The following is a 15,850-nucleotide window of genomic DNA, read 5'->3' as shown; positions in this document are numbered from 1 at the left end:
GAAAGACATTGAACTCTGTTAAAAGAGTTGTGCATTTGTTAGACAAACAGAGACAGCTACACTATTTCAACAGAACACTGGCGAGGACTTAACTTTCTGGTGTGAAATTGCAAACACGTCCAAAACGCATGCACACAAAATCCTGTGATCCTTAAGGAGATTCTCCATTGACAACATTAATCCCCTAGTCTCTTATCCTAACTGAACTTTAACAGCTATAGTACCACATATGCCTAATCATAACACAAAAACTATCACACACACTTTTGCACAAAGTGGCACGATCCACTCCCTCAGCAAACAACTTGACTAGAACCAGGTCACACCACAAACACACACACACTCACAAAATGCAAAGTGGGTCAACAAGGCTGACGCTTTCCTCTGGCGCTGTCTGTGTGTGGACTGTCAACATGACCTTGAGACACCACCACCTCCTGAAGCACACACACACACACGACACACCCATGACCTCATGCATGGAAGCGTGCGTGCGCGCGCGCACACACACACACACACACACACACACACACACACACACACACACACACACACACACACACACACACACACACCAACTCAACCCACTTCAGTGCTGCATTCAGCTAAAAGCACAACTTTTCCCACACTTGCCAATCAAACTAAACTTTGGGTGCATGTTTCATTGATACCGAAGAAAGATTTATTACCTGTTTCGTTTGACAGGGGAACTTAATGCACAAAGACAGGCCTAAGCCTCACTAATCCCTCATGAACAACACATTCAGTGGGAAAGTGGATATAAGGGTCACATTAGTCCTGCATTCCACAATGCATTTATTAGATACAATATCCACCCCTGAGCAGAATCCACAAGAGTGTGCACAGAAGTTGGCCAAACAAGAACAGAAAGTGATGTTCATTGCTCTTGCACCTTTGTGACAGTCAAAATATTGCTGACAGTTTCAGGGAAAAGGTAATTTAACTATATGGAAATCAGTGTAGCTGTAATGTACTGAGAACGCCGCTATGTGTGGGATTGGGAAATGAGAAACTTTGGCATCCCCCAGTGGTAGCATCAAGAAAGAACACTGTAGCAAATGGCACAGCAGCTCATACGACGAATAACCTGTTATTTTAAGTGTCTCTCTCAGAGTTTGGAAATGTGGTTGGCCTACGCTGTAGATTGATATTCTTTTTCATTCTGTAATTTCACTAATTTCTCTGGACAAGATCACATCTGCAGTGGCAGATATGCAAGTAGGCTGAATACAAATTACTAATGCCACGCAGCTTGCAAATCCCAACTATATCACCGTGGGAATTTATCAAAACAGCCTTTTACTATTTCTGGTTTTTGGCTCACATCACCATAGGTGGATCCACCACTTCTTGACAATGTGTGACATTGTTTACTTTCAGGATTGATGCCAAGTAACATTTTTGAATAGCAAATTTTTTGTGGGAAGACTTTTTTTTATACGGAGTTGAGTTATCCACAGACCTGTGTCTTCACTTGTCTACTCAAGCAATAGTACTGGAAATAGTACTGGAAATGACAAAAAAAAGTCAATTCAGGACCGTACTGCCTATATTTTAAGTATCTTCATAGATTATACTTTATTGCTGTTGACCTTTCCACACTGTGGAGGTAGGTGTTGCTTAACACCTCAATAATTACATCTGTCCGATGGTCATATACAATAGAATGGAACTGTGATAAATTGTACATGAATTACAATCTGTAAAATTAATGTATTCAGCTGTCCTGACCAGTAAATATCAGCATCCACCACCCAACAAGTATTCTGTAACAGAATAAACCACTATAAATACATAAAATATATTACAGACTGAGTTCTAATTTGTTTATTAGTTTTAGATTGACAGGCTGGCTCAGCTGATTTTAATACAGCAGCAAACTCATATGATGGTGATTTACAGGAGATTTCATGTAGAGTGGAACCAAGTTAAACCATGAACAGCAATCACAAATTGCCCGTCTAGCATTTTAATTATGTCATGATCAAAGAAATTGAAGACCGTGTAGAAACTAACATATGGGTCTGATAACATTTTATTAAATGGAAATCAGATCTGACAGGATGTGAATGCTTCTGTGACCACCTGTTCAGACCGAAGGCGGCTGGAAACTCTCATTTGACTGCACTTTTGATTGCAGGCCCCTGTAGCTGTCGCCTGCTCTTGTCTGCTTTCCAAGTGAGGTGCAGCTCACCTTGAATAAGCCTAATAATTCTTATTCCTTTTTGCCATCCATGTCCCTTCTGGGGTTAGTGTAATACTGTATGTGGAACATCATCCTGCTGGGAACTTACAGGTGTTACAGTATGACCAACCCAGCTATCTGAGCTGTCAACACTTACTCTGTCATATGCACACCATACTTATAATTATCAAAACATGAGATCTGAACGGATGCAAGTGCAAGCATGACTCTACATCTGCACACACTGACATACACATATTACCAGGAATACGAGAACGGACATGATTATCACTGTATATAGGATGTGAAGAAAGACAAACTGCCCGGAGGGATGTGATGTGAACAATTCAAGCTCTTACCGGAGAGACAAAGAACTTTGATACAACAATGTAACTTATTCCTCTTTTCTAAACACACATTGTGTTGTCTTATTGTTTACCCCTTTGTTGAATATCCACGCTGCTGTAACAACTGAATTTCCCTCTGGGGATTATTAAAGTCAGTCTCAGTCTAAGTCTAAGATTCCATGTCTACATGGTTGGGCGATAAAACTATATCAATATATACTGGCGATAGACACTACGTTCATAGCAGGAACAAAAACATTGAACAAAATGACAGTTTTACTTAAATGCATTAGATGCAAACCAACATGAAACAAATAACAATGACACAAACTTTGGTTGCATGAACAAAGCCAAAGCATGCCTCCTTCCTGGCTCTGAACAGCCTATCATATTCCTCGATAATGGAGGCTGTTTGCCTTCTGTTGTTAGGCTATTTGTTATTATTTATCATTTGTGTCTATCAACATGTTAACACAACATTTATTATCTGGGCAATTTGAAAGATAAAGTGGGTATATTGAAATTAATGTGATAAAAATAAAAACAAACCTTTCCTGCTGGTCTTTATTAAAAACAGTAAAAAATAGGCTAAAAAAAAGGATGAATAATTATCAGTATTGACTGATAGTAAAAACATTTTGTTATGATACATTTCAACCTACTGCCCAGCCCTAATTGTCTGTAATTTAACGCTGCCAGACAATGCACGTCACTGTCTTACTACTTAATGGTGACTGAGTGTCCACAAAGTGAAACACACATGATTTATAAAGGATGAGTTTGTGTGTCTGTGTATTCTTACCATTGCCGTCTGTGCCTTTCTGAGGAGTAGCGACCCGTAGGAAGATCTGCTGCCTCCAGGAGTGGCGATGGCTGCGCAGAGGACTTTCCCCCACCGCAAATGTTGCATTTGGTGTAGAGAGAGCTGCTACATCACTGAGAGGACAAACGCACAAAGACGTAGTTACATGTGACCGGATACAAATTCAATAAGTAGTACATATACACGTTTAAATTTTAAAAAACGCAACAAGAATCTATGGAAAAATAAGCACAGATTATTGCTATGGTCGACACGCTAACATAAATGTGTTTATTTGGTGTATATGTGTGTACCTGTTCTTTGGTTCAGCATATTCATTCTCGTGGACAGGGGCCAGAAATTGAAATTTCAGAAAATTAGGGACAGAGGAGGAGGAGTGGAGACGAGCACGTAGACCACCCAGAGGGCTGAGATGGAGGTGATAAAAAGGAGGCAAACATGGATGAAAAAAGACACATGGGCCCCATTCACACAGAGACATATTGCTTGGAAGAAATGTTTTTCAACTTCACTGATGTCGATTAAAAGATGCGAGTGACATAGCTTTGTTGGCTGGGGTGGAAAAAGCTGCAAACTGCTCAGTCTTTGAAGAGAGTGAATCACCTTTCAAACTAGCAGCCAATGAGTGACATGTTAAGTGCTTCTCTGTCTGAATGGGTACTTGCATAATAACATGGAAAATGAGATCAAAAGAAGATACGAGAACTTCACATAACAGCACTTAAGACAGAGGAAAAGAGATAGTGCATGAGTTGAACTAAAAAAAACAGATTCTCACCTTCTTCTATTGAGCCGGGCTCCAGCAGAAGGTGAGGAAGGAGGATGGAGGAGGACAGGAGAGTGGGAGGAAGGGCAGGGAGGAATAGGAGGAAGGCTACAGTCGGTTGGGACATTTCTGAGTGCAAATACAGCGAGAATGAGAGAGGAAAAGAAAGTCACAGACACTGAATGATGAATGGAAATGGAGAAAAGGGTGAAGAGAAACAGCAGGAACACGGCTGGTAGAACTGAAGGAAAGACAGCGTATGTGGTTAGGTATTGTAAGGAGTGGTGGTGGCTTATCATTATCTTCTCGGCAATATGAAATATGCATGGAATTATGGAATATTCTCTTTTTGTTTATTATTTCACTGTTCTATTTGAGTGAAGTCAATGTCTATCTGCATCTTATCTCAGCTGATTTAATGTATAGTATATTGATAGTATCACTAAGATGTACTTTATGACACGAAGCATATTATACAGAGACTGAAAACGGAAAATACTTGCAGCAGGATGAGGGGACTGATGCTGATGCACAAGCACAATATGAAAGATCCTTTTTCTAACAACCACTTCACGAATAACACTGGTTGCACACTCCATTGCACTACTCTATAACCCAGTCTATATTTACCTGTATAACTTTGACACTGATACACCTGTACTACAGAAACATCACACCTGGCACGCTCTACTAAATGTGATCAAAAACCCAGCAAACTGCTGTCACTGGCGAATTCCTAGTATTCCAGTAATGCACATTAAGAAGATGACATTCCCTTGCTTTTAAACTGATCAGATTGAATAAATCAATTCATACTGTCCAAGCTGGCTTCACAACCCATTCCTGAAGTCTAGATCTGGGTTTAAAACCTTTGTCGTAGACCCACTGAGATGATATAAATTGCCATACAGCATGGTGCAAAAAACCTTATGGTTAAGTGTATTGGCTATGTAAAAAATGACAGCAACCATTCCTCTCTAGTGTCTCATTACAGTCAGCTGAGAGGTTCCTTCAGAAGAGACAAATATCTTGCAGAGGCACTGATAATCACACTCTCTCTATACGACATGCTGTCAAGATGCTACAAATTAATTAATTAGTCCTGGAAATAACTTTGCTCAAATCTTGAGAGTAGTGTATATTACCTCTGCTTACGTGCTCAATGTGATCTCAGATTGCATTATATTGAAGAAAAAGTCTTACTGTTACAGTCTAATGTATAAAATGAAGAGATATTCAAAACTCCAAGTTACAGGTTTGTGTTGGGACCAAAATACACAATAAATACAAACAGACATCTATTTTTCTATCTGTACAAACCCAAACGCACACACAAACCAAAACACACACTCTCCTTACTTGCTCTGGTGTGGGGAGTCTGTGCTGACGGAGTAGTGTCGTACGAGCTTGGGCTTGCTAGCTGCTGAAGGCTCCTGTGGCTTGTTAATCAGTATCTGCACCGGGGAGTACTCGAGTCCTGAGGAGGGGGTAGGGGGGTGACTGAAGGTGCTGGCCCGCCGGCGGAAGCCCTGTGGCTGAGCATCACTGGGTAAAGAGGAGGAGGATGGTGACAGGGAACGAGAGGTGTCAAGGTGCTTGAGGTCTCCTGTTGAGTTGTGGCATCTGATGGCACGACAAGCAGAGACAGTGAGGACAAATACAAGGCGTGGAAATAATATTGCGCACTGCAGTTTGACACAAAAACATGTTTACAATATGCACTAACGAGACTTATAAAATAGCCTAAGAAAGCTTGACATAATACTGAACATAATCCCACTCACCATGGGATATTGAGCCTGTATCAAAATGCTAAAGGCCCAACATTTGCCTGTCGGTCAGTTCTCACAGCACCAGATCATCACCCCTAACCTTGCAGGTGGTGAGCCCATGTTCCACAACACCTTAATTAATTAATTAGGCTGAACCCAGCCTTGCCTGTAACTAGAATAAACCCTAAAATCCAAGCAAAATAAGTAAAACTGATCTGACCTTTAGAACACCAACTGCTCTGACCCGAGATATGATTCAGTGTTTAAGCATGTGTGTCTAGGTATGTTTACCTGAGTGGGCTGGTGGGCCTTGTGTGAAAAGAGGAAGACAATGGGTCATCTATGCAGGGCTGGTCCTGGCTGCTGTTGACAGTACAAACAGAGGAGCCACTATCACTTCCTTCACTGTTGTCCCTCTGAGCTCTGGCCTTGCTGCTCCCCTGTCAAGAACACAAACGTTAAAGTTATGCATGTGGCCTTTACATGTAACCAAAGATCACAAACCAAGACACTGCTTTATAGATCCTTATTGGACAATTCCCTGTTTGTATGCTCTTAATGCAAGGATTAATGATTATGAGAAGAAAATGTATTATCTCTTATAAAATGCCTGCTTTTCTGTTAGATCAAAAACATAAAATAAAGGAGACACAACATATGCAGTTGAATGGAAAAGTTTGGGAAGTGGGCAAATAACATTTCATTTTGAAAGTTAAAGGAAATAAAATAAACCCCTGTTGCAAACTGACATCAACAAAAAAATAAATAAAACAAAATAATATATATACATAACAACATATATAAGAAGAGAGCACTCAGAGAGCAGTACTCCACCAAAGCTGTTCATTCTCCCATATGACACTGTCAGAAATTCATCATTTTCTTTTAGAAATGCAAAATTTTTTTATTAGTTATTGATGATCAGAAATCACGGCAACATAGAATGTGGCCATTTAATATAGATGTACCCACAAACAAAATGACCTTGCCTGAGCACAGGTGTGTGTTATTCATGTGTACGTTATGTACGGCTACAGAATCGCATGACCTAAATATGTAGCAGGAATTGATGGGACTCGGAAACACCCCCACCGTTTAATCAACTGTTCCTTGTATGATTTCCGACGGACAAGTCCCGATAAGTCCGCAGTGGTCAATTTGCAGTAGGATCGCAATCATGTGATCGTCAGCAGGCAGCTGATGTCATGTTCACTTGTTGTCATGGTTACAGTGACGTCGTGCCGCTATCTCGCAATGATACAGAAATCTTTAACAAATCCGTGGATCCAGACTATAAGCCATATCACTGCCAAAATCTAATCACTTGGTCCTTATGTCATTTCTGATCTTCACAGAAAATGTCATCGAAATCTGTTGGTCCGTTTTTGAGTAATGTGGTGAACAGACAAACCATCGCCAGTCGTTACATAACTCTGCCAAGGAACGTGGCGGAGTTATGTGATGATCGGCTATATTTACTTTGGACTGTATTTACTTCTTTTTACATCATAAATCATGTATGGTTATAATTTGCAACTTTTGCATAGAACCCTATACAAGTGCATACTTGTGCATCACTTTATACAAACAAAGACAGGAAGAGTATAGCTACCTTCCAGATGCCTTCCAGGGATTCAGTCAGAGAGCGTTTGGCTCGGCTCTTGAACTGCTCAAGTCGTTGCCGACTGCTGCTCTGCTGCTGCACTTCCACAGGTGCTGGAGCTGCATCCTCACACACCTACATGGACGATAAAATAAAGAGACAGAAAGCAACAGAGAGTGAAAGGGAAGGAGGTCCTTGAAGACACAGTGTGACAGCTATTTCTGTACAAATGAAGGGGATTTTTTCCCAGCTGTCTTTCCTTGGTGAACTATCTTATCATAGAACTGTTTGAAGAACAGCTGAAACTAAGGAAAAAAAAATACAAAACTTATCTGTAGAGAAAAAGAAAAAACTTAGTCCTGGAACAGTGGTGTATATGTGTGTTTAAGAGATGAAAGGTACCAATTTGGCATCTCCAGGCAACGTGTGCTGATGACTCTTCTGTCTCTCCTCATAGAGGTTCCTCAAAGAGGCCATCACCAACTCATTCTCTTCCTGATCGCTCTTAGGACGAGCCCGCTGGACACAAAATGCAAAACATAATTAAACAAATAATCAAGTTTGACAAATAAATGTTATGTATTTATTTAATTTATTTTATTACTATTACAAATAAAATTTTTTGACCTAGAAATAACTACATTAGGACACTGTATTAATACAATATGCTGCTATGATGTTAAAGAATCATCAGCTGTCTGATACATTAACTCCTACAGTATGCTCACACAGATGCATTCATTACAGTTGATGTTTTGCAGTTTACTTAAACCACCAGCAGATGCCAGCAGAGTCATGGAGAAATAGGCAACCACATTCCCTTCACCTTCTTTTAACCCATGTAACATGCCTGTTCTTAGTATGCTACAAATGACATCAGCAGATATCTATTTTGCATAGTTAAATAAAAGTGCTTAATCAACCAATTCCACCAGTGTTTTGGGCAAAAGAGGCAGGACGTTCAGTGAGCTCAAGTTAACTGAAGAAACAGAAGCCAACTAACAAAATGGATATATGAGGTGACAGAAATATTTCAGTCATGTGTAAAGAAGGATGATTGCGTCACTGCAACTCCCACATGAAAAACTTCCACAGTGATTCAGTCATGATGGACTGAGATGAAATTGTTGACTGACTGGATAGTTTTCTAGCTGCAGTCCCCTGAAGGGTAACTCACAGGAATTTACATCTTGTTCTTCAGGTCCACAGACAGAACAGACACATTACCATAGTGTTTTCAAAGATGGAAGCTTGCTCCTGATTGTCCAAAGTGGCCAAGTATCTCTGAAGCTCCAGTTTGGTCTTAGATGGGTGTAGACCTGAAAATGATGCAAACAGAGAACTAAAACACACCGCCGGAAAGCCTGGTCTCCCTTCAGAATTAGGTTTTCCATATGGTAGGTGCTTACTGGATTCTAGGATGCTGGTTATTTTGGGCACCTGATTTAGCAGCATAAAATCTGCCATGCAACTTTACCTTTAGGATGATGTTATCTACGAACTAAGACAAAACTTAACCTGAACCTTAGCTATGGAAATACTTGTCATGCTTCTAGCCAAACACATCTGAGACATACATTAAAGATTGCCACTAGTTATACACAGTTCACTTCTTTGCTGGATTTAAAGAGACAAATGTAAAGATGTGTTCCACTATCGGTGTAAAGAGCTGCACAATGTATAAATGTAACTGATCCAACAATGCTTCTACAACCAGACTGCAATGTAACTCTCCAGCTAGTTTATGTTTGACTACTTTGTATTATGAAGAAGAAGTTGTTCAAGGACAGCTTCCTACCTTCTATCCTCTCACACAGTCTCTGGAGCTGCTGCATGGGGCAGCTGTCACACTGCTGGCTCTGGGTCTTTGCATTCTGCTGCAGGGCTGCCACAGAGAACGCTTGCTTCAGAGTCAGCATAATCTCGTCTACCTACAACAGCAACAACACAAAATACTTATTTATATATAAACTGGTTGCACTACACAGATCCTGTGAAAAACAACAAATTCTGCTCTTCACTTTTTGGCTGACCTGCTGACTGTGTTTACAGAGTAGACACAAAACGAGTAAGGAAACAAATTAGAAATGTAAACAGTAAAAAATCAATAGCATGTAGCATGTGACACCTGGGATCACTTGGAGAAATATTGTAGAAACTGATTGTAGGTTCTTAACATTTTTAGAAACTAAATAATCAAACAAATACTACTTTGTTTTTCTAGATTTTTGTGACTCGTGTCTCTAAAAGTGACATTTTTGAATTTTCTCTGCTTCTAGCTATGGTTGTGCCATTTACAGAGAGGTGCAGCACTTTATATTGCAAGAAAAATTTAACCCGCAGTGAGTAGAAATGTGACAGAATCCCAGAAATCGCTTTGATTTCAGAGGGTTGATCATTCCATTCTACTAATGGTTATTACATTACCTTTTATCAAGGCTGTATTTCACTCTTCAAATGGCAATATCATTGCCTTAGTAATAATAACACCGTATCTATCACAAAACCTTATTATAGAACAACAAATAAATAATATTTATGATGCATGTTGTTGCTACACACAGAACTCTGTTTTCAAAATAACACTAAAGTTTGAAGCATGTAGAAAGTAGACAGGAAAATAGGGCAGAAAATCTAGCATGAAAAACAGAAACAGAAAAAAAAGATAAACAATATGCAACAACTGGAGTAGTATGCTTTTTTGGGGAAGAGTTGGCATTATTTCTGTTAAACTGGCCTCACTTTCTCAGGTAGTATAGTATAAACTAACCACACCGCACATTTAGCTATTAAACAGGACAGCAAAGGTTTTTATCAAACAGAGTCCATTTGGCACACCATGACTCTGTGGAGCACAGATGCACTGACTCACAGATCCTATGAGTCGGAATTGCATTTAATCCTCACTGACAGAAAACAGCACCTAATAAAACTGAGTAAGCTAAACAAATATGAACACTGAGTGGGAAGCACTGATATGGAAATATAAGGAAATGAGTTACTGGAAATACACACTTGTGCTTACATTTACAATTCCACAAAGGTTGTTTCTATGTACATGGAAATGTAACATAAATGCTTTAACAATTCATGAATGAAACTGACCAAGGCTGTGTTCTAAATCACTTCCCATAAAATACAACAAGCAAACATTTTATACACGCAAAAACTTTGTTGTGCTACTCAAAATCTTACAGCGATCAAGCAAATGGCTTCAAATGTGTCCAAAATGTGCTCTCTACTGAGTAAACTATTTTGTGTCTATAATGTAGGGAGTAATGAATAATCTGTGTCAGGCAACAAAAAGCAAGAATCTATATGAGCACCATCTCACCAGTGATTCATCAGTGCACTGGAAGACATAGCACACAAAGTGACAGCTTCCTCCCTCCACAGTCTCCCTGCAAATGAAGCCGAAGTGATCCACATGACGAATACCCTGCAAAGAGATGAACAATAGGTTTTAAATCACAGCCACATTTTGTACACTTATGCACTGAACTCCAGTGCTTCCGACCTGTGAGCAGAAGGAGATTTCTTTGAAACTCTTCTCTATCGCAACTTTCTTAGTGTCAGGGCTAACCAAGAAGATCTGGGACCTGCCCACCTGAAACACAAAGAAAAAAACACAAAGGAATTACATTTAGATTGTATGTGGCTGTGTTTATGTGAGTGTGTGTATTTTCAAAGCCTTTTACTCTGTGGTATGTGATTCTGTGTGTGTGGTGACGTTTGCGGTGTGGCTGTGACTGCAACTATGAATTATGGCTGCAACTAACAATTATTTTCATTGATGATTATTTTCTTAAATAATCACTTTCTTGTTTGGTCGATTAAATTTCAAAAAATGAAGAAAAATCTTGTTCAGTGTTTCCTAAAGCCCAAGATGACCTTCATAGATATCTTGTTTTGTCCACAATCTGAAGTAAAAAACAAACAGTAAATATTCAAATTTTAGAAGGTGGAGAGCTATCAAAATAGCTAAATAATGATGGTTATTTAATAATCTGTTATAATCTCACAAAGAATCTCAAAAACCATGCTAAATATAATAAGTTCTGTGGCAATGTGTCTCATACGCAGATATGTTAACACTGTATACAAGGCTTGATTGGTGATTACATGATACGAAAAAAAGCCCAAAGATAATCTTTTCAGTTCTTTTCGAATCCGTCAGATGAGACAGTTTCATTTCTTCTTTTCTCAAGAAGCACCAATTAATTTTCGGACAGTTCCGCTTCAGGGGATATCCCAATTCACACTATCATTAGAACATGAGTCAGAATAATTCCAAAACCAAAAGAAGGAACTCGGGTTCATTATAAGAAAGCGAGCTCATCTCCATTAATCAGGGGTATAGTATTACATCTAAGTCTTCAAGCTCTGTGAGCACAGCTGTTCTCCTTTATTCTCCTTCTCTATCAAGTATTAATCACATAATTCAAATCTTTCCAGAAGAAAAGAGGCATTTCATCTCTGTCTTGAAAACCGAGGGAAAAAAGGTGATGATGTCACTAGGATGAGGTAATTCGAGCAGCAGGATGTATCATTAGTGTCAATAATATGTCTGTATCTGCTGAGGGGGGCAGTAACAGACACTGGTGATTCCTGTGCCAATGATGACTATTTCCTGTCTGGAGTATAAACAGGAAAATTCCTGTTGGCAGGAGATCCCTGAGGTCAAGTAGAGGTCAATTACAAGAGCGTGACTAGGCTCATTTTAGGCAGCAGTCAGCATTTTGCTCTTGCTGAGTTATATTTTTGTCTGTTTTTGTTCTCTCTCTGTCTCTCTTTGTCCTTCATGAGCAAATGTGTATGGAGAACTGTTATTCAGGGACTCTGAAACTTCGCTTCACTCCTCTACAAATTTCTTTTGCATTCTCAACAGAGATGCCTAAAGGAACCATTGAAGTGAGAGCGGCAGGAACATGCATCAGTTTGTTTATCTAAAAAGTAATTTAGAATTTTGCTGTAGATTAAAGGAATTCTAGTTCATCCTTGAACAATGCCAACATCTGAGTCTGTGACAAATGAAAAGTATAAAGGTGATGTTGGCATAATCTGAACTTAAAGTGGACAACTTTAGTGTGGTATCTGAATCTATTTAGGATGCCAGAAATGTTCAATTGTTTTCATTGTAAGATTTGAGATATCTCAACGAGAATAATGCTCCCATCTACACAGTTAAACTTAAATTTAGACCAAGCCTGTCCTGACATGGTATGCATACAAAAAGACTGCTGCACCACTAGCAGAGATATTCTGTCTAAAAGCTTTTACTGTAGGCAGAAAAAATGTGAAGTAAACTTAAGAGGCAATCACATATGAAGTCAGCAAAAGTAAAAATAAGACTTCAATAGAGACAAATTTTTCCAGAATGGTGCAAATTAATGCAAAGACTTGTCCAAATTAAGTTAAAAATGTATAAACAAAAGCTTTGATCAAAAAATGTATCCCACTGCTATAATATATTTCACAAATAATGTGCAGAGATGAGGACAAAACAGTAAAGACAAAGATTGGAGGGCAAAGAAAGTTTTCTGAGAGACCTTTCAATTCAGTGAGATGCTGATTTGGTCAGTGAATCTGTTGCTAGCTGGCCTGCATCTAATGTTTGTTTGGTCTATCCACAGCAACGGTGTAGTGGTTAAGTTTGCACAAATGACACAAGGTGAAAGGGTTGCTGCATTTAAGTTGCAAATATCAAAATCCCAGTAAGCAACTCATATAAAAATATTGATGTCTCCAGTTATCACCCAGCTCTATGACTCTCTATGATTTTGTTAGAGCATAATTTAAAAATCTGCATATGACATTAATGGAAAATGAATATATACTGGTATATCAGCCATATCATTATGATATATGTTTAGTTTTGTGTGTGCCACCTTAGAAAAATTACCGTAAACAGCATGGTCCTGTTCTCCTGCAGGCTGGTCGGCTGTACCTCAGCGGATCCGGCGAGTGGATCAGTAGTGTTGGTGTTAGAAATCTCTGGTGAAAGACCATTCTCATCCAGGGCCTGCAGGCAGGGGAAGCTGGGATCTCGCTTGAACAGAACAGGACGCTTTCCAGTGCTGGGGCTCCCTGTAGGACCATTACCAACAGCACCACCTCCCACTCCATTGGACTGAAAGGTTAATGCCCTCCTTAGTCCGCCTACCAATCCCCCACTACTTCCTCCTTTATCAGTAGTCCCTGAGCCATGGAGCTGGCTGAATTTCTCGATGCATTCATCAATTAGGGCAGGTGGGGCTTTCTTGTGAGCAACGCTGACACGGCCACAGAACAGTACCTCAAATTTCTTTGCAAAGGCCGTTGGAGACACAGCAGCAGTGGGTGCCACTGAGCTCATCGTGGTGGAGAGGGAGGAAAAGCATGTTTCAGAGGAATCGCTGCTTCTAGGACCTGTGGAAGTCTTGCTGGAAACGGTGGTGATGTCATTGCTGCGTGCTGAGCTTTTGCCAGCCTGCCTCAACGTGCTGATAATCTCAGGGACCTGCAAAGATAGTGAGAAAGTGGTAAGAACTGCTGCAGTGACTCATTTTATAATTGCAAATCATTTAGCTGGCCAATCTACAGTTACATTAACTGTACAAAGGTGAGCGCTAAGTGCTCAGGTAAATATAAGTGCATCCACTTGAGCCTAAGCAATGATAAACAGCTTTGAAAACACTTAATTCAATAAACATTACTGGCTTTAGCTTTGTCTAGCTATTAACAATGAAACCTAGAGTAAAAGTAAAACAACTCTAGGTGTGGCATCCAATCAGTCTTCATTCCCAAACAACAGTGTGGGGAACTTTCTCAAACTCATTAATATAGCAGCTTTACTGTTTGTGTGTGTAAAACAACATGGCAAATTGACAGGAAACTCCTACATAAGTCTAAATATTTACATCTTCAGCTTCTGGCAGGTTGCAAATCCGAAGCTTTACTTTGATATCTACATATTAAATAAATACTTTGAATTTAATTTGCCTGTTGTGGGTTTTTTGGCTCAAGTAAAATTGCACATTATTTTCCAAGTTTCAAGTCTGTCTATAAACAGTATAATATAAGATAATTTGAAAAATCTTTGCCAGTTACACAAAACACGTTTTATATATTTTGAAGGCTTCGACTTCAGATTGTTATAACTGGTATGGTCTACTACTGATACCCTTGAACATGATCATTACTTTAACATTATTGGTTTGTTTACATTTTCATTTACCATAACATTAAATTAATCTTTTCCCTGTGGACAATTATCCTTTATTTTTCCATGTATCTGCGTACCACAGTGCCACACCTTGCTATGAGCTAACCTGCCAGAAGGTGTCAAGTATTATGGTTCCCTGGAATAGAGAAGCCCTTGTGATCGCTTCTTGTGCTGAAAAGAAGTCAAACCGTGACATTTCGTCTCAAAGCAGGCTTTGTACTCTCTTTTCTCTTTATTTGATTCCCTTTTTCCTTTCCTCCTGACCCCGCCTTTCCCTTTTTCCTCTCTTTCCCCATAAACTTTGGTTACCCGTTCTTCCTCAGTAATGTCTACTTGGATTTAGTGTAAATTCTATTTAAAGCTGAATGTTTACCAGATCATTTGTTGTGTTTTGGCTTTCTGCATGCGAGGACACAACAGCTTGTTTATGTGTCTGTATGAGAGAGAGAGACAGATGGACCTAACTATTCCTGGTTCACTTTGAAGATCTGTGAGCCTTGACCCTTTCCTTCATCTACAGATACTCATCATTTTGGCATTATATGCTCTTAGACAAGCAAACAGGGGCACACACATGTACATTTGTAGTACTTACTTGTAAGCTTAATATATTGACTGTCAAGGGTGCAGTCTGAAGGTAACACACCAGTACAGTATAAAAAATACACAACACTACTGAATTAAGGATGACATCATTATATGGCTATAAAATTAGCAGTGTACCAGTTGAGAAAAGTTGCATCTGCCTTAATTAATCACTCATTTGCTGCACCAATTGGCTTGCATGCTAAGTGACCCAAATCAAACACGCCCACAATATTGCGTGACAAGACGACGGGTCTGGTTAAATGCTAAAATTCTTGCAGTGGTCTTTGCAGGTCCAAAGTCTATGTTTTGAAGTATATAAAGTTCAGAGCGATACAGACCACCTTGCTGCTAATCCCTGCTGTGACTGCAGATTGTTCTTTCAGCTCAGAGTGTAAAAACTTTGAGGAGCGCAGTAAGACAGAGAGGCTGACTGGGCTGGTTACATTTTGCACTGAGACTGAAAAAACAAAGAAGATGAATCTAAGGCAGATTGTGGAGATCTTTACGGAGCCAAGATTTTCAGAATGACGTTCAACAGAGG

General features: G+C 39.5%; 1 protein-coding gene across 5 annotated transcripts in view; it reads right to left on the bottom strand.

The window, feature by feature from the left end:
* Positions 1-15,850, bottom strand: part of tbc1d1 (TBC1 (tre-2/USP6, BUB2, cdc16) domain family, member 1) — a 50,982-nt gene that overhangs the window by 16,490 nt on the left and 18,642 nt on the right. For 3 of the 5 annotated variants that reach the window (XM_035947657.2, XM_035947658.2, XM_035947659.2), the window contains 12 exons: positions 13,420-14,016; positions 11,035-11,124; positions 10,852-10,956; positions 9,316-9,448; positions 8,745-8,836; positions 7,920-8,036; positions 7,527-7,652; positions 6,206-6,354; positions 5,502-5,765; positions 4,155-4,271; positions 3,670-3,783; positions 3,356-3,489 (listed from right to left, as the gene is read on the bottom strand). In XM_035947657.2, coding sequence (XP_035803550.2) covers positions 3,356-3,489; positions 3,670-3,783; positions 4,155-4,271; positions 5,502-5,765; positions 6,206-6,354; positions 7,527-7,652; positions 7,920-8,036; positions 8,745-8,836; positions 9,316-9,448; positions 10,852-10,956; positions 11,035-11,124; positions 13,420-14,016 — 2,038 coding nt within the window. The remainder of the gene's footprint in view (positions 1-3,355; positions 3,490-3,669; positions 3,784-4,154; positions 4,272-5,501; positions 5,766-6,205; positions 6,355-7,526; positions 7,653-7,919; positions 8,037-8,744; positions 8,837-9,315; positions 9,449-10,851; positions 10,957-11,034; positions 11,125-13,419; positions 14,017-15,850) is intronic. The other 2 variants (XM_023269194.3, XM_023269196.3) reach the window with 2 other exon arrangements.

This window comes from Amphiprion ocellaris, chromosome 4 (genome assembly GCF_022539595.1).
Source record: "Amphiprion ocellaris isolate individual 3 ecotype Okinawa chromosome 4, ASM2253959v1, whole genome shotgun sequence".
NCBI lineage: Eukaryota > Metazoa > Chordata > Actinopteri > Pomacentridae > Amphiprion > Amphiprion ocellaris.
This window is presented reverse-complemented; position numbering and strand designations above follow the sequence as displayed.